Here is a 19,882-nt window from a genome sequence, read left to right as displayed (position 1 = left end):
TCAATTCAGATTCTATCTGATTTTGTCTTTCCCTGTATGCTCCTCAAGAACCTTATTTCAGCTGCTTGTATCACACTTTGGTTCCACCTAGTCAACGTCCAGGCTGCTGAAGCATACGTCAGTATAGGTTTATAACAGGACGAGTATAAAACCTTCTTGCACTTCATTGGCACATCTTTGTTCCATACAATGTCTCTCACACACTGATAGAAACATGCTGACTGCTGTATTCTTAAATCAATTTCTCCATCCAAATTTCCATCTTGTGATATCACGCTGCCCAAATATTAAAAGATTTTCACTACTTCATGACCAAAGTCTTGCTTTTCCCAGTACTGATCTTCATTCCAAAATTTCTTATTTCCTCATTCCATAAATCAACTTGTGCCTGTACTTCCTCTTCATTATCTCCCCAAACTACAATGTCATCAGCAAAGAGCACAGACTTTACTTGTTCCCCCATCATCTTGATATTATGCAGAATTGTAGCGATGATGATAATGAAGAGTAAGGGAGACAATACACTTCCCTGTCTTAAGTCTGTTTCAACTCTGAACCATTCAGTTTGACCCACTTTGGTTCGAACAAAACTTTCGCAATTTTGATACAATGCTATTACCATCTGGGTGTAATATATTATAGTTAAATATTTACAATAACCGCAGATAATCATTCGCGGATGCGGATGAAGGAAGTGTGGATGCAGGTAATATTTTGTATATCTGCGCACGGCTCTAACGATAGGACACATTGAAAGAGATGTCTCGTAACTATGTGCTGTCTACTAGGTCTGATCCGCAAATAGTCAAACATTCCTAAATTTTGATATGTCATTACGGACAAGATGCTTTGGCAATACTGAGGGGATACTGACCACAGAGGTTAAAAGGTGCTGGATGGAAAACTTGACAGAGGAATACATGAATTATTTCAGTAAGATCAGCAGCTCGCATGAAGAGGTATTCAGAAGAAAAGCGTACCGAGTGAACATTAGAACAGTTTCTCCCAAGAAACTGGTCCTGACTGAATAAATCATATAGCAAGAGTGTTCTTGAAGAGCTGCCCAGCAGTCAGTGCATGTGCTGAACATAGCAGCAATAAAATAATGAACAACAGTCATTAACACCCAGAAGTAAGGATTAAAGCAGCAGGAAACTAGGATGGACCAAAAGTGATGACTGGATTTGTATTGAAATAACACATTTGTAACAAGCAAAAACTAACTAAAACTATCCCTTGTTGTGGCACCAGTGCTAGTTTGTCTCTCTTGACAGAGTTGAGTTGTGTTGACAAGCAAGAATTCTTTCTGGTGGTTGTTCATTAGTTGAATGATGTGCCTGTGATAAGTAGTTTTGTATTTGTTTCATAAACAATGGCGGATATAAGCAGATACATGACTGAGGAATGCATCATCGTTACCGTATGGGTTTATGAAAAAGAATGAAATGGCAAAAAATGTGAAGAAATTCAAGAAAACTTCTTTACTGTTCCTGAATTAGATGCAAAACACAGTGGAAGACCTCCAAAATATGTCTATTTCTGAAAAAAATCATTGACAAATCACTCGCAGTTTAAACCAACAAGGAAGCGATCGGCAAGAATAGTTATACAGCAACTTTCCTTCATGGATCAGATGAAGCGAACCTCTCAACTAGCCTCCCTGACCTCATGACGTGTAACAACTGGTTGGGATCCAACTTCAAGCAAAATCTTGCAAGGATACAGACGACATCTGTTAAATTAATGACAGACTTGCCTTATTTTCGGCACAAGTGCATCCGAAATGCCTGGGCAGGCAAGCAGACACACTTGGTGGAACATCCAATTATGCACAGAAAATGGTCAACTACAAAGAAATTTGAGAAATGACAATGATGACACTAATGGGCAAGTTATTAGTGCATATGTTCATTCATTAATGCGAGTGAGTTGAAATGTTTTTAAACGGTTTGTGGCACAAGTTATCTAATGACGACTTTTGGATGATCTTGCTGTACACCTAAGAATATTAGGGTGAACTAACTACAACAGAGGAAATGGTTGCTGTTAAAACTGAAGCTATTGCACCAATTCTCATGGATTTTTGATACAACAAAGATCATTTACATATGAAACAACTCACAATCATCAAATATAAGATATGTGTATGTAACTAGTGTTCTGTTGACCTGTAATAGTAAGCAACAATACATGATAACCACAGCACTGCACATAAACCCTTCACATGCAACTGGAGGACAAGATATCAACCCAACAAACTCACACCTTTCACTGGGTTAATAGCTCAGCCACCAAGTTAAAACTCAAAACAAAACACAAAATAAATATCTAGGCCACACATGTATCAACTGCAAGTCATTTCTCAACAACAAAATCACATTTATACCAAACAAATGCATTCATATTATGACAAGTCTATTGGAAAGAGAAAATATAATTAGGAATGTCATTACATGGCACCATCTTCCATAAAGGAAACTCTTGCCTTTTTACCCACAGGAAGAGATATGAATGTAGCAGTGATGATAAAGGACAGCAAACTGCTCGTAAGTCACTAATTATTGTGCAAGTTCTCCTCTGTAATTCAATTATGGTGATAGAACTCATAAACAATTAAGTCCTAAGAAGGGAAATAATTTATTCTCACCAATTGTGAATATGAATACTGAATTTTCACGACCGCATTGTAGCCAACCAGACAAAAGTGGGATCGGAACCCGCAATGGCCGTTATCTTCACATGTACTACAAATACGGAACACGACTTAATAGGTTGAAAGTTAATTTCAATTATGAATATTATATTAACTATACGAGCTCTTTAGGCTTTTTACTGTGCTTATCAGTTGGATTGCAACAACGATACATGAGCTGCCAGTCTGATACAACAACCGAGTGAAAAGCTGGTTATTTCATGATTGAAAAGGTTTATTATGAGTTTTGGGCAACGGTATAACCATCTCCCATCCAGAGTGTAGTAATTGTAGCAGAATTCTGCTGTGAACAGCAAACTGATGTTATAGAGTGTTGTATGTCCGGCGCTCCCTTCTCGCTCCGCCAGCCAGCTGCACGCGCGCCTGTGTATCATTCTGCTAGCTTCGACGCGCAGCCCTCAGTGCGCGTGCCTGACCATCGAGTGTACTATAAATAGGAGCTCCCTGCCTGCTCACTTGCCCACTTGCCCCGGTGTCCAGCTCCAGAATACACCCTACGTCGAGCACGGAGGCTACTCCTCTTGAAAATGTGCTTCGACCAGGTGGACTGAATTTCTGGCAGTACGAGGTTTCACCTCTGGTCACCGCTCCCTTACCTGTTTCCACTGCCTATGTTCCGTAATTCTTTTACAAGCCATTTTCATTCCCTAAGTTATGCAAGCTCCCTTAGTTTCGCTAGGTGGAATTTCTTCAATCAATTGAACTTGCTTTTAGGAATTCAGGCACTTCAACAAACAAGGACTCTCAAAGACATTTATGTTAGTGTGCCAGATAGTTTTCGACTATCAACGTGTCAATTCACAAGGACTATCTTTTCAAGATAGAAGTGTATATAAAGACTGTAAACCTGTACATATTGTATAAAGACAGACTTTTCTCAAGATTCAATATTCCTTTTTGCTTCAAAATAAATTTCAGTTATTTGTGTAAATATCAAAGTGAAGCAATAAAAGTTGTGTTTGTAAATTTCAACCTTGGTTACAACACAACTCTATGGCGACGAGGTAAAAAAGCAACTCTACCATTCTTCGACCCCAGTTGCCAACTCTATAGTGACGAGGTAAAAAGCAACAAACTACACGTCATCAGCCCCAATCGCCAACTCTATAGCAACGAGGTAAACACGACACTACAATTCAACAGGCCCAGTTGTCAACTCTACGGCGACGTGCTAAACAACAACGACACTCCAACCAGTTCTGACACACAGCTTACCTTACTCTTTCTTGCACGCATCTCGCAATGGCTACTGCGGAACAACTAGCTACGGTCTTCCAAGCCTTACAGCAGCAACAACAACAGTTTATGCAACAACAACAGGCAGCATTAATCCAGGCTATTCAAGCTATTTCTGTCTCTACACAGCCATCAGCTATTCCTCCGTTCTCTGCTTTTGATCCGGCTAAGGAAGAATGGTCAGTGTATTTAGCCCGTTTACAACAGCATTTCATCTGCCATTCTGTCACAGATGATCAACGCCGCCGCGCACTATTTCTTAGTTCGGTTGGCAATGCTACGTGTGAATTACTACGTAAACTAAGTCCGGAAGAACACTTATCTGAGGTACCCTTCACGCAGCTCTTGGCCCGGCTCACGGAACACTATGCCAAAGCTCCTCACATAGTGGCTGCTCGCTATAAATTTTTTCAGAGCCGAAAGCAACCCCATCAGACACATACTGAATGGATAACTGAATTGCGTGGTCTAGCTAAACCCTGCCAGTTCATCTGCTCCAAGGACGGTTGTGGTTCATCCTACACTGATTCTCTCATTCGGGACATGATAATTTTACATACTCCTGAAGACAAAATACGTTTTGACGCTGTCAAGCAGAGTAACCCTTCTTTAGAAGACGTCCAGCGTATTGCTACGGTTTATGAGCTTACTACCAAGACTGCCGCAGCCATAGCTTCTCCACACGAAGTTGCACAAGTCTCGCCTCAGGCCCGCAAGTCCTCTGCTACAGTGCACCGTACGGATAAGGCGCTCTCCACCAAGCATTCTCGCCAGGTTCCCTCTCGTAATGCTACACGGAAGCTCAATTCTAGAAGCACCTCGAAACTCCTGCCTTCCTGCCGAGGTTGTTTCAAGCATCATGAACGTCGTGACTGTCGTTTTTTCAAAGCTACTTGTGAACGATGTAATAAACTTGGACACATTAAGACTGTCTGTCACAGTTCGCTCCGCCCTGCTAAGACTACTGCAGCACGCCGGAAGCATATACAGCCCCGCCAAGACATGGAAGTTGATCAGATCAATCTTATTCTTCCCACCAAGGATTCTCACAAAATCATCATTCCTCTATCATTCTCTGATCGATCTGTCGATTTTCAATTAGATACTGGATCACCTGTCTCTATTATTAACCTGACTACCTACCACGACTTAGGTTCACCTTCATGCTCTCCAGCTGACATCCAGCTCGTGACCTTTAACAAGAAGAAAATTGACATCAAAGGTCAAATCAAGCTTCAGGCTAGTTATAAAGGAATTCAGAAGGCCATTCCTCTTCTCGTAGTTAACAACTACACTGCATCAAACATTATGGGCATGGATCTATTTAACTTATTTGGTTTCCAGATACATGACAACATTAACGTCGTATCTACATTGCATCCTACTTCTGACGTTACCGCTCTCCTAGCGCAGTTTCCTGAAGTCTTCGACTCTCAGCTCGGAACAGCCAAAGACTATACAGCTCACATACAGCTGAAATCCGGAGCTAAGCCTCGCTTCTTCAAGGCACGTCCAGTACCCCTAGCACTTCAAGACCAGGTCACGAAAGAATTAGAAAGATGGATACAAACTGGAATTGTTGTCCCAGTTACTTCTAGTCAATGGGCTACTCCACTCGTGGTAATCAAGAAACCTGATGGTAATGTTCGACTTTGTGGCGATTTTCGATCTACAGTCAACGCACAACTCGACACCGATATCTTTCCTATTCCACGTCCAGAAGACTTATTCCGTCGTCTCTCTGGTGGACAATTCTTCTCTCGAGTTGATCTTAAAGAAGCATATCTCCAGCTACTTTTAGACGAAGAATCTAAGAAATTTCTCACACTCAACACTCCTCTCGGACTGCTCCAGCTCCAGCGGCTCCCCTTCGGTGTTTCATCCTCAGCGGCTATTTTTCAGCGCTATTTGGCTCAACTCACCGCCTCCATTCCCGGTTGTGCTAACTACCTGGATGATATTATTGTTACTGGAAAAGATCATCAGGAACATCTAACCAATCTACGCCTCCTTCTCCAGAAATTGAAAGACAATGGCTTACGAGCGAATCTCGCTAAATGTACCTTCTTTCAACCTCAAGTTCACTACCTAGGACATATACTTGATAAGAATGGAATTCGTCCTAGTACACAGAATGTCTCAGCGATAGTAAACATGCCAGCACCTCAGAACCTCAAGCAGCTTCAGTCCTTCATAGGCAAAGCGAACTATTATAATAAGTTCATTCCACGCTTCGCTACAGTGGCAGCTCCATTACACGCTCTACGTAAAAAAGGTGTTAAGTTTCAGTGGACTCCGCAATGCCAACAGGCATGGAAAACAATCAACAACGCCTTAATTCAAGCTATACAACTCACTCATTTTCAGCCCGACAAGATCATCACGCTAGCTACTGACGCTTCAGACTACGGTGTCGGTGCCGTTCTCTCCCAGAAGGATCGTCATGGACAAGAACGCCCCATCGCCTTCGCTTCGAAAACACTTAATGACCATCAACGTCGATACTCACAGATAGAGAAAGAAGCTTTAGCCATCATCTTTGGTATTCGCCGTTGCAATGAATATCTCTATGGCAACCATTTCCTGATCATTACCGATCATAAGCCTCTCGTACACTTATTCCATCCTGGTAATAAGATCCCAGAGAATTCCCTCAGAAAGCTTCAAAGATGGTCCATGTTCCTTTCTGATTATTCCTATCAGATTGTATATCGAGCCACATCCCAGCATTGTAATGCTGATGCCCTCTCCCGCTTACCCGTTGGTCCTGATACTGCCTTCGATTCTCAAGAATCTGAATGTCTTCAGTTGGACATAGAACTTGAAGATACTGTATCCAGTTTTCCTATTGATGCTACCTGCATAGCTAAAGCTACGGATAAGGACAGTACACTTGCTACTGTACGTACTTACATCCGCAATGGTTGGCCTCTTCAGAGCACACTTCCTGCCCACCTGGCACCTTATCATCGTATGCAGCATCGTCTTACGACTCGTGCCGGAGTTGTATTACTAGAAGCAGGCACCATCTTCCGAGTGGTTATCCCACTTAGCCTACAGAAACAAGTTCTCGAATTATTACACCAAAGCCATTGGGGTATCTCCAGAACAAAGCAACTCGCCCGTCAACACTGCTACTGGCCCGGTATTGATGCCGCCATCGAAAAGCTAATACGTCATTGTGAGCAATGTCAAACGAATCAGAACGCCCCGTCTTCTGATCTTGCTTCATGGCCTCCTGCTACTACTCCATGGGAACGAGTTCACATCGATTTCGCAGGTCCTTTCCTCAATTCCATGTGGTTAATAGTCATCGATTCACTGTCAAACTTTCCATATGTAGTGGATATGCATTCGACTACTACAACCGAAGCTACCATTCGTGCTCTCCAGAAAATCTTTACTACAGAAGGTTTACCGCAAGTACTCATTTCAGACAACGGACCTCAATTTACAGCTACTGCTTTTCAGAACTTTTGTACACATAATGGCATTCGTCATATCCTAGCACCACCTTTTCACCCTCAATCTAATGGTGAAGCTGAACGCTTCGTACAAACATTTAAAAGAAGTATGAAGAAAGCTGTCTCTTCAGGCTTAACTAAAGACCAAGCCTTGCTCCAACTCTTAAACAACTACAGAACTCTACCCGGCGCTGATAACATCACTCCTGCACAGAAGCTCCATGGACGACCTCACAGAACTTTACTTTCTCTGTTACAGCCTCTTCCGGCCCAGCATAAGACATCACCAACGAAGTTCTCCCACAACGACAAGGTCTACACCAGGACATTCAAATCCAACCCACTCTGGATACCTGGAGTCATCTGCAGATCTTTGGGTCATCGTCTATACGAGATACAGACTACGGAGAAACGTATCTGCCGCCATCAAGATCAGATACGTCTGCGCTACCGCCCCTGTCCAGCTATTGATGCTATTGCTAAACCTGATAAATCTATTGCTGAACGCGCTTTAGATCATTTAATAACAATGGGTTCCTTTCAGGACGAGACAGCGCCACTCCGCCCAGTTCCAGCTCCGGACAATACAACAGAGAAATCAGCAGCTCCGCCCCAGCATCGCAGTCGCCGCCAGCGCCGCCGCCGTTTCACGCCGTACCGGCGTATTTAGGAGGGGAGGGTGTTGTATGTCCGGCGCTCCCTTCTCGCTCCGCCAGCCAGCTGCACGCGCGCCTGTGTATCATTCTGCTAGCTTCGACGCGCAGCCCTCAGTGCGCGTGCCTGACCATCGAGTGTACTATAAATAGGAGCTCCCTGCCTGCTCACTTGCCCACTTGCCCCGGTGTCCAGCTCCAGAATACACCCTACGTCGAGCACGGAGGCTACTCCTCTTGAAAATGTGCTTCGACCAGGTGGACTGAATTTCTGGCAGTACGAGGTTTCACCTCTGGTCACCGCTCCCTTACCTGTTTCCACTGCCTATGTTCCGTAATTCTTTTACAAGCCATTTTCATTCCCTAAGTTATGCAAGCTCCCTTAGTTTCGCTAGGTGGAATTTCTTCAATCAATTGAACTTGCTTTTAGGAATTCAGGCACTTCAACAAACAAGGACTCTCAAAGACATTTATGTTAGTGTGCCAGATAGTTTTCGACTATCAACGTGTCAATTCACAAGGACTATCTTTTCAAGATAGAAGTGTATATAAAGACTGTAAACCTGTACATATTGTATAAAGACAGACTTTTCTCAAGATTCAATATTCCTTTTTGCTTCAAAATAAATTTCAGTTATTTGTGTAAATATCAAAGTGAAGCAATAAAAGTTGTGTTTGTAAATTTCAACCTTGGTTACAACATAGAGCAGAGAGCAGAATTTCGTATCTAAGACAATCAAAGAATCATTTGTTCCATCTCTCCTCTTTTCTCTACATTCTCAAGAAAAAAAAAAAAAAAGAAAAAAATGTTCCTTTTAGTTTGAATCAAGCTCTTTTATTCCTGAATATTCATTTATTAAATAATTTATATTTATGGGTCTGCCTTTTCAATACACATTGGACTAAACACTAAAATGAGTGCTGAATTTAGTCATACAAAAAATTCCAGAACATGTTTCAAACTTCAGTGGGCCATCCTCAGCTAATTATAAACAGTGAAAAGACATTCAATTTTAAAGGAAAGGACAAAACTGAGAATGTTGAGATGCCTGGTGGCTGTCATCACAGAAGAGATAAAGGAGAGTCGATTGAGGTGGTGTAGGCATGCTGTAAGAAAGGAGGAAGCAAAGACTGAAGAGAGTGGGGCTCAAAACGGTGACAGAAAAAGATCAAGAGGATGCGAGATGCAGAAACTCATTTTTGCAGGTGATCCCTGAACTGGAATAAGGTGGAGAATAAAAAAAGGAAGAAAAGACCTGGACCATCCCCTTACTTATTGCCTCCAATAAAACAGAAGACCCAATGCACGTGCCTTACTTCTCATAGACAGAATTACAGTGGTTAACCCATTTCAGTCTGGGACCGAGTATCCCTAATAATGGTTCTGGACTGAGCATTTTTTTGTGTTTAAAAGAAATGTTATCTCTGTACCAATAGGAGATATTTGCAAGATTCTTTTTCTTTTTGCTTGTTTGAGCATCTAATACAGAAAAATTTGTTTCACGACAGCTTGAACTTGAGATTTTAAAATTGTTTATATATAGAGGCATGATTTTTCACATTAACAATAAACGCGACAAAAAATATTTTGAAGCGATTTTGCGATATCTTTACAAATTATATGTTTCTGGTTAAGAAAATAGGGATATTATGATCGTGAATTAAAGCGATAAGGCCATTTTAAAGCAAAATTATTTTGCAATAAGCACGATATTGCAGCAGTGAATAATGAACTTGACATTTTGTTCCAAGATTATGAAAAGAAAAGGAAGAGCGAAGAAAGATTCATCAACAGGAAAGAAATATGTTATCATTAATGTTCTGGAAAATCTCTTTAAGACATGGCATCAAAGAAAAGGGGTTGGCTCCAGGCTTCTTGCCAAACAAAATGTTTGGAATGTTGTTCTTGTGGTGGTTGGTAATCCTACCCCAGCCTGTCTCCTCACAGCACAGTGCAATCTTGGAATCCCCAATGACATCTACAAGCAGCACAATTGACTGGTGTATTTCGGCTTCGTGGTTAGGTAAAATTAAGAAAGTGATAACAGACAGTAGCGAAGATGGGTCACTCGACAAGTGTTATGGTGCACAGCAGAGCTAAACAGTTTGTGAGTGAAGGTTTATAAATTTCGGAAAGCAATATTTTAATGTGTAAATTTTGTAATGTTCGTTTCGGGTGGCGCAAAAAAAAGAATAAGGAACATTCAGGACGTAAATTTAGCACTCCAACAGTGAAACGGCAGGCAACAATAGATCTCTCATTAGATATGCAAAAGAAAGCTAACAGTGAAAAAACAGAATTTATTCACGAAACAACACCGATGCTACTCAAAGCCAACATCCCGCTGGAGAAGGTAGATGACCTTGCAGTCCGGAAATGGCTTCAAAAGTATCTACCAGGTATGTACAGTCTATCAATTAAACCTCAACAATCAATGATCAGTGATAGTAATGAAACCTTGAATGATTAATTTTAGAATTTCATTAAAGCGAAATTAAAGCGATACGGCAATATCTATTTTGCGAAATAACGTGAAAATTAATATCCTTCTCGGAAAATCGTTGAAAAATTAATGCGAAAAAATCATGCCTCTATTTACATACCATGTTTTATGAAAGAAAGCAAGAAAAAACTGTCTACTAAGCAAGTACAGTTTTCTGAAATTCTATTATATTTACCCTATTTTGATCATGTCAAATGTTCACTGCAATTACAAAACAACAATAATAAAAATGGTAGGAAACAACTGTTTGATGATGATGATAATAATAATAATAATAATACCAAACATGGGGGCTCTTTAGAAATTTTATTTATATAATTTTTTGTGATGATAGTGGCTCCGAGGGTGACGTTTTGCAAAGATACTCTGAATGAAGATGGTACTGAAGGTATATAATTATAATTTTTGAACAAATGGAAATATTACTGACATCTGAACATGAATGTGAAACATCTTACATTTCATTATAAATGGAATTCGTTTTACAGCCTACCGTATGTTTCCGCACGTTTCATATTTGCGCAAATACATAAAAATCTCAACATATTAATGAACTTTTCTGTTCGCAACCCCCCTCCCCCGACGAGGGATTACAATTGTACAAAATTTTGAAAATTAAGCATTGAGAGAATTGAGCAAAAAAGCGTGTGAAAGGTAGAAAGATCCTCCTGCATGTGGATGGATGTATAGTGCACCCTCCTGACACACCATACCTGAGAAAAGTGACTAGAATTATTCCCTGCAAACTGCCAGTGAACTAAAATCACTGAACCTTGAAAATACGCAATTTTAAGTAGCACTATTGGAAGATATTGGTGTAAGACATCTGCTACATGAATATAAAGAATGACGCAATGAAGATCCATGTTTTACAAGTAAGGTTTTTTTGTTTTTTTCTCCTTTCTAGTAACCAATGATGTGTTAGTCACACATATATATTATCTTTCCCGCAACATTTTTTGTTCTTCAGATATTAGTAACTGCAGTCCCTAACTGTACAAATATGGAACAATTGAATCTCTTCAATAAGGAATGCAATACATCACATCTTCATAGCAATGAATGTCACAAAACGGGATTCATTATATTGAAAAAATAAGTGGGATTCGGCGACTGTGAAGGCTCGCACGATGAAGATGATAATGCTCTTTTGGTGGTGACAAAGAACGGGACAGCTTGGAGCATTGTTTAACGAATACATAGACTTTGTCAAGAACGTTATTACTATGGAAGCTATAACCAACAGCAAGGCATTCAGCAGGAGTACGTCGAGGAAGATGACGATGGTCAGCCATTGAGCACTCCCTAGTGTTCTAATGTGGTTTTAAGTGCCCTAGAAACTATCAAATGTTATGTGCCATATCACTGATGATACAATCGAAGAATTATTGTGATTTAAGGATGTAGTTTATGCCGGAGCAGCAGACAATTTCAAACAGTCTAAAATAACCGATTTTTTCTGTGATGTACAATACAGAATCTTGTATGATGTACTCTGTGAATGTATATTACCCAAAAAATATAATTTTCAAGAAATACACCACTGTGTTTTCATTCCCTATGTACTGTAGGCACACTTTCAGTTACATGTTTTTTCAGGCCTCTGAAAATCGTATCTCTGATGACGACTAACTAAGGAATGTGACCGTCCCACACTTCTGTATCATCTTCTGTGTACTTCAAGTCTTAAGAGTTGGCAGCAATATTTCTGAAGTTTGCATGCCTTTCATTTCAGTGATTTGGGGTTGCCAATGTGACTGCATTCAGAGTCTGCTCGAAAGGGTTTTGGATAGTAGATCAGAACTAAGAAGGGTGCACATGATAATTTAAATGAGGTAGAAAGCTCCTCATATGAAAATGAGAGAGATTACGGTTAATTTAGTGCAGCCACAATGAAAACATGCAAGAAAGAATTAAGGTACGGTGGCAGGGGAAAACAGACCAACTATTCATCCCTTCATTCACCAGAGCCGTGCAGTGTCTGAAATTATTCAGAATAAGAATCAGGACAGTCCTAACTCACAACTTTTAGTATTTTTAGATCATGTCTTTTGAGTTATCACGTGAAACACATGATTATGCTCTATACCACATTAAAAATAAAACCCAGGTGGATGATGTTAGGTGGTTGACACTTATGAGGATGATATTAAAGGCTTATTTTGCTCTCTGCGCTTTGTCAAAGGTTCAAAAGCCTCGTATTCAACTGCACTGTAAAGAGATAACTGCCTCTTCATAACCCAAACGGTTTTGAAATTTTGCCATTACTATGGGTTCAAATTTTCTGCTTGCTAAATTAAAAGAACAGCATGAAAATATTCCTGTCGTGTGATAAAATTTTTTTTGAAGTGCAAGATAGTGCATTGCAGTGCAGATCTTAAAACACATGGATAAGAAGATTTAAATTCAGTTTCTTAGTCAAGTAAGTGGCCTTTTAAATACGACATGAATGGGTTAATGTCAGCTTAACGCAATAAATACAAGTCTTGGATATTTTCTCTCTAATTTCAGCACAGAAAGAAAAACAGGAACATCCAACTTCTTTGAGCATAAAGTATGAAAGTCTTCAGATTTTTAAGTAGGTATTTTGACAACAAATACACCTAACGCTACTGTGTAAGTTGCTGTACAGGCATTAGATGCCAGCCTATCGTATTAGGCACTATGTAGAATATTGAAGTTTCTGGTGACTCTCTGAATAATGACAAGAAGGTTAAAAGAATTATTACATACGTCACATGTAACATTCCAGATTCTGACAGAAACATTCTGAGTATTTCCTGATATTATAGACTTTGAAAGAATTCCTATATATACTTGAAAATTTAAATTCCTTGTAGGAACAATGAAAATGCAGGTCACATTCCTTTCTTATTGAACAAACCAACTCCCAAAAACTGAAGTACGAGTGGATTTCATAATAGTGCTGATAGCTGCACTGTATTTTTGATCAATGTCACCAAAATGTTGAAAGGCAGAACGAATGACAGTCACATCATTTTCACTGGTTTGAATTGCAAATGGAAATATTCAAAATCCATTTTCTCAGAATTGTGTGATAGTTGTGCCTTGCAACTTGAACTTGTGAAGGTTCTCACCCTATTTGGCATGTATAATGAAAATGGATCAGATGGGACACACTGGTAAGTCTTGTGTTCGGACAACGATCATGCCTACAGTTCTCTTGCATACAAATGCAAGAGCTTCGTTTACACTAAGGTGATGCAATATATTCAATAAAGATCTGAATCTACTATCAATATGGACTGAGACTTCACAGAGAAGCAAACGATGCTATTGCACTTTGACAAAATGCCACATTTCCAGACAGATCTTCAGTAACCTTTGAAGATAAGATAAATGTAACAAAGCAATACTTTTCACTGTGCATCATGGAAAACAAACAGCAGACTTTGCGAAGCTCTGCTGTTATTCAGACAGACGGTGACAGAATTTACCACAATTCTACCAAGCACGTTTGCAAACTAAATCTGTGGCTTACCGCAGAAACAAGATTCAAAGAATTAGGCAACATTATGAAACGTATAACAGATGGCTCAGCTAAACCTCTTCCAGACGACCGACCTGGTGCTGAGCTACTCACAATAATCCAACCTAGAGAGTACAAATCAAAAACTGCAGACAATGAGATCACAAATAAAGGATGGAGCTCTTATGTTGTTATGTTACCTTGTCCAACTCCTCCTTTTCCTCTGGGTTACTCGGGAAACCCTCATTCCTCTGCAGTTGCTGAACCTATGACACACAAAACCTTTATAACTCATATTTTCCATGAATGAGCTCAAACAAATAACAATCACTTCCACTCCAAAGGTGCCCTTGACAGAAAATGAACAGACAATTAATTAATTGTACATTAATGATAAAAACTGCATTTATTCATGTATTGGCTCTTCAGATTTCTGTTTGGTACATCTGGGTACGTGGGCCTTCAGTGCCCAGATAACATGACTGAATCCCTGTACAGTTGGTCAGTATTTTAAGGGATATTGGAAATAAAAGTAATAATAATAGTAATAATAATAATAATAATAATAATAATAATAATGATGAGAAAAATACAGTAATGATTATAAGGCCTCAGCTGCCATTTGAAGACCTACTGATTCAATGTCATTTATGCTGCCAGTGCATGAATTTCGATGTTCTGGTTTCCGTAGCCCAGAGATGCCAACCTCAAAGGTGTTTGGTTATCCATAGTGACATGCCCTGTTACATAAAAGGGAGGGTTACATTCAACCAAAGAACCGTGAAAAACATTCAGTCCATATACAGTAGAATTACGCTGTAAAGTACACTAGTATAACGGTTTTTTTTGGTCCCTTCCCTTTTCCCTATTTGTTGCGTGTTAAAATATTTCATTTTAACGAATTTCATAGTTTCAGTTCAACAAATTAAAACTGAGTTCCTTTCTTTACCAATTTGACCATATTTTCTCAAACTAAAACTAAAATTCATCCTGTTTTATGACTATTATTTTTCTCGTTACATTATTTCGTTATTCAGACGACAGGATCACCGTTTTCTATACATGCACCGTAAGTGATCGATAAGGCAATCGCTTTTGTGTAACCAATATGCTTCGCCCACCATCCAATGTAAGACGTCACTCTATTAGCTGAGTAGGAGCGCCAAGTTTGCAATCCACCAATGAACGCTATGCTTTGTGTAACCAATCAGCTTCGCCCACCATCCAATGTAAGACGTCACTCTATTAGCTGAGTAGGAGCGCCAAGTTTGCAATCCACCAATGAACGCTATGCTTTGTGTAACCAATTGGCTTCGTCCATCAATCAATGTAAGACATCACACTATTGGCTGAGTAGGATCGCGATGTTTGTAATCCACCAACGAACCCGACAGTTTCGCCGCATCATGCATTGCATGCTTCTTCTTCGTATTTAATTCGCAAAGCAACGTGTTTCTGTTAAGGTTATATCATTAAACTTGCAAAGTTTGTGTGCATTTCGTTAAATAAATAAGTTCATATCATTGCAAATGGATAAGCAGAAGCGACAGCAGTTTTCATTGACCGGTCCAGCTGCAGTCAATCATAGCATCAGTTGAATAAAAATCCAGGCTGATTTCTGCTTGTTTTCTCTTTCTCTCTTGGAGAACTTCTTGCTGCGTATGTGAAAGCTGCATTCTTATTTTCAAATCTTCCAGTAAAAACGTTTCTTTGCATAATTCATACGCAAGTCGTGATGGCGACATCTTGGAGATGCCCAATGTTCGTTTCAGAAATCTGGCCTTTACATTTTCAAAAGTTAGAAGGTTGGACACCGTTAGTTTTTCCCAAATAAGTTCCATACCATATGTGAGAACTGGGCGAAGCATATTGGTTACACAAAAGTGATTATTGCCTTCTCTATCGCATACGGTGCATATATGGAAAATGGTGATCATATCGTCTGAATAACAAAATAATGTAACAAGAAAAATTTTGGTCATAAAACAGGATGAATTTTGGTTTTAATTTGAGAAAATATGGTCAAACTGGTAAAGAAAAGAGCTCAATTTTAATTCGTTAAACTGAAACTACAAAATAGGGAAAAAGGGACCAAAAAAATATTCGTTATTCTGGTGTTCGTTACAGCGGAATTCTACTGTAACTGTTGTCAGAAAGAAAAATACCAGAGAAGATGAAGGCATTGCCCTTTAAACAATCCATAACCTTCATGTTTTTCAGATTTTACATGGTGTGGACAGTCGATGTGTCCTCCATGTTCGACTGAAAAATCACAATTTGCATGTTTCACAAACGTGAGTCAGTGAAATCATCCTTAGTCCTAGGCATGAAAACTTTTCCACATACTGCTTTCGGTAATACTGATTAGCTACAGATCATTTCTGTCCACGGACATTCGGTTCTTCATTGCTTTTTACGTTTATATGACATCTTATTGATTTTATGTCGTTCTACACTAAATTACTAAATTACAGGTAACTGAAAAAAATTGAGCACATATGCTGGGAATTTGCATTCAGCAAAGAATGTTATGCCTATGGTCAAGGAATGTAGACGAACATCATCTTGTAAGTTTTTAATCAATTATTTTCTAACAGCGAATCCCCAGTGTGCAAAACTATTTTTTTTTATGACTGCAGGAGAAATGGAGAATTCATAAAGAGCATTTTGAATTTGTAAAATTCGTAGTGGATGGCATCTCTGTCAACCAGATGGTACAGAAACAGATTTCAGTTGAGTGATCTAAGGCAGTTTTCAATTAATTTTGTGTCGCAAGTCATCTTTTAGATGCTGACATTGCACGGCATGGGGTGCCGAATGGACATTTTCCTCCCTTAAAAAAAATAAAAAACGTTATCTCCACTCGGTTTAAATCCACAATAATGAGATAAAGAGGATGACAAACTACCACTGATCCAAACAGGGAGCTACAATGAGACCAAGCTTTTTTGGCAAAAATTAGTCAAAAACACAAAATTAATTTGTCAGAAAAACATTCTTTGAATTTTCCACATTGCAGCCATTCTTAACCCTCTTGCACTCAGTGCGCCGATCTATCACTATGAGAGGTTATGGCGAGAACACTCACAGAGTCTATACATTCGCTTTGTCCTATTTAGGGATTTTGATCATTTGTGCGACTGTTAAATGGCAACAGATAATTGTGACAGTAACTTAAAGCATTTAATTTGCATTTTACTCAACAGATATATCCATCAGCCCTACAAAATATTTTTATTTTCGAAAAATGAAATCTGATAACCATGAATGTTTATGTCGAGTTGTTTGAAGTTGTTATTGCATAGATCTGTTTTTGGTTGGCTTATGAATACAACAATTTTATCATTGTTATAGTTTATTTAGTTTCTTTCGTATAATGTGCGTTCACTGCACTTCTCCAACTGTAATTATTCGTTTTCTCATTGCACCGCTGTTGCACGTGCTTGAGTCATCCCTTTCTCATTAATGGCTGGGCCATGTTCAAGGCCAAATGATTCTGATATCCTTGAATTTTCGGATTTAGACAGTAATAGAGGCTTTGTCTAAAGTGATTCCCATTATGTGGGAAGCGACAGTCACAGCTGCTCACCATGCATCGGACCACGAGGAACTGACATAGATGACAGTTATGTGTATAGTGAATAACTTCATGCCATACTTCATGAGTGAATTGCAGCGCAAAAATCATATTGATATAAAATTGTTCAGAATTAAATGTTCTTTCTTTCAGGTTTAAGAGGAAAGACGCAATAAGTCTGATCTGTCATTTTCAAAAATTATTTTCTAAGTTCAATTTTTTTTTTTGCTTTACCAATAGTAATACGTTCAAAGTATATTCATTTCTAAAGTAATCGTAGTTTCCTGTATTAGTGTGATTTATTTTATTTTAATATGTGTTAAACTGTTTAAGTGTTGATTTTTTGTAGTTTGGTTGCAAAATCACAAAAATTAGTCTGAGCTGCCTCGAGCAAAACCCTGCATATAGGCTGAGTGCAAGAGAGTTAAATAGCATGCATTCCTTCATTTGGAAAAAGAGCACAATACATTTTTATTTCTTAAAAAATAAAGGGAGCGAGGGAGTTGCACACAGGGATATTGAATGGTGTTTCGGAGTTCAATATAGGGTACTCTGCAACTCAAATGACAGGTAGGAGGTAAACAACATTCATCAGCTTCTTCTGTAATGCTGCTGGAGTGTAGGGACACGAAGAAAAGATTTACAAATCATGAGTATTTTAATCCTATTGAGCACACATTTTCACTTTGAAGTTAAAAGCAAGTTTTTCTCAACTTTTTTAAAATTGGAAACTTACAAAATACAATCACAGTTTCTAAAACAAATTACAGGTAAATTTTGTATGAAAATTGTAAGAGTTCACACGAGGTTTATGCGCATGAGAGGGTTAATACTTCAGGATGCTTAATGCAGTATGTCGACAGATACGTTCCACATGAATCAAATTTCGTCTAAATTCAATGGAATTTTCCATTAATGTTGAAACTCAGACCAAAAATAAAATTCCACAGAAAGATTTCAGTTATCACTGTACCAAGGCTTTCTCTCTATCACACACTCTCTCTCTCCTACGTTAATGCTCCTATAGAAAGTAGTTTGCGGTTGTTTCATCGATGCGTGTAGTGTTTGCTAGTTCATTCAGCCTTAGTAACAAAGTTTACAAAGAGTATTTTTAATTATTGAGAGAACGAAAGTGTGACATTACTAATCATGAAAAGTTGATACGTTTCACTGCCCAGCACTCGATGCTGAGCTGCAAGATCATAGAGCCAGTGACTCGACACCGAGTGTTGTGTGATGGGAAATAAATAATAATGTTAATGGTTTAACGCCCCGCTAACTATTTTAACGTTTTTTCGGAGACGTCAAGGTGCTGGAATTTAATCCCGCAGGAGTTTTTTAAACACATATATCCCAAACTAATATACCGTAGCAATAAACTAAAATACAGTATCAATACGTTGTAACTATGAAATCATGACCGTACACTGAACGTTAAGTAAAATGAGTAACTGCAAGAATTCAAAAGAACTACGATTTCACTCGAACTTAGCAACTATGAAGGACACTGCACACACACCGAAGAGAGTGAAAGTACAGAAAGTGTTCTATCGTGACTTGGAGAAATTCTAAATTTAAATTACTCCATAAAATACAAATTTTTTAAAACGCAAAGGCAATTTTGAAATAAACGTCTGAATTTCTATAATGTGACCAGCACTGTACTTCGAATTACGAATTATCTGTATTTTGCATTACTGTATTTTCTCGCAAAATGTACGCATCCTAATATTTTTGGGCCCAAAGTGGAAAAAAAAGAAATGTTCCCCTATTTGACGCACCCACTTCTTCGAACATATATCACCCAGCTCAGGATGCATTTCAAAATAAAGATGTCAACTACTCTAAAAGCACCCTTCTTATTGAGAAACCGGGCATTCCAAATACTGGGCAAAGTGCTGTTATCAGCCAGTAGAAAATACTACTGCACTAGTTCAGTAAGTGAATCAGCGCAAAAGCTAATAGTGACGCTCTATACCAGTGTGGTACAAACATATTTTATGAGTATTTTGGGTACAGAACATGCGTTTTCTGTGATCTCAAAATTATTTATTGATCCGCAGTGAGCCAGTATTCGAGTAATATTATATCATATAAACTCGTGGTGGTCAGTTACGCTGAAACATAAGGGAATAGGGCAGTGGACCGCAAGTATTCAGCGTGTGAATGCAATGTGTGCTACTGCGGTAACAGAGAAGTGGCACTTCAAGCGACCAACAAGTCTAGCATAGCATTTTGCGGACCA

At 39.0% G+C, this 19,882-nt stretch overlaps 1 protein-coding gene across 2 annotated transcripts in view; it reads right to left on the bottom strand.

The window, feature by feature from the left end:
- The window catches only part of LOC136882117 (U2 snRNP-associated SURP motif-containing protein), a 238,506-nt gene that overhangs the window by 72,683 nt on the left and 145,941 nt on the right, over positions 1-19,882 (bottom strand). For both annotated transcript variants that reach the window (XM_067154643.2, XM_067154642.2), the window contains one exon: positions 14,261-14,326. In XM_067154643.2, coding sequence (XP_067010744.2) covers positions 14,261-14,326 — 66 coding nt within the window. The remainder of the gene's footprint in view (positions 1-14,260; positions 14,327-19,882) is intronic.

Source organism: Anabrus simplex, chromosome 10, assembly GCF_040414725.1.
Source record: "Anabrus simplex isolate iqAnaSimp1 chromosome 10, ASM4041472v1, whole genome shotgun sequence".
In the NCBI taxonomy this organism is placed as follows: Eukaryota; Metazoa; Arthropoda; class Insecta; order Orthoptera; family Tettigoniidae; genus Anabrus; species Anabrus simplex.
This window is presented reverse-complemented; position numbering and strand designations above follow the sequence as displayed.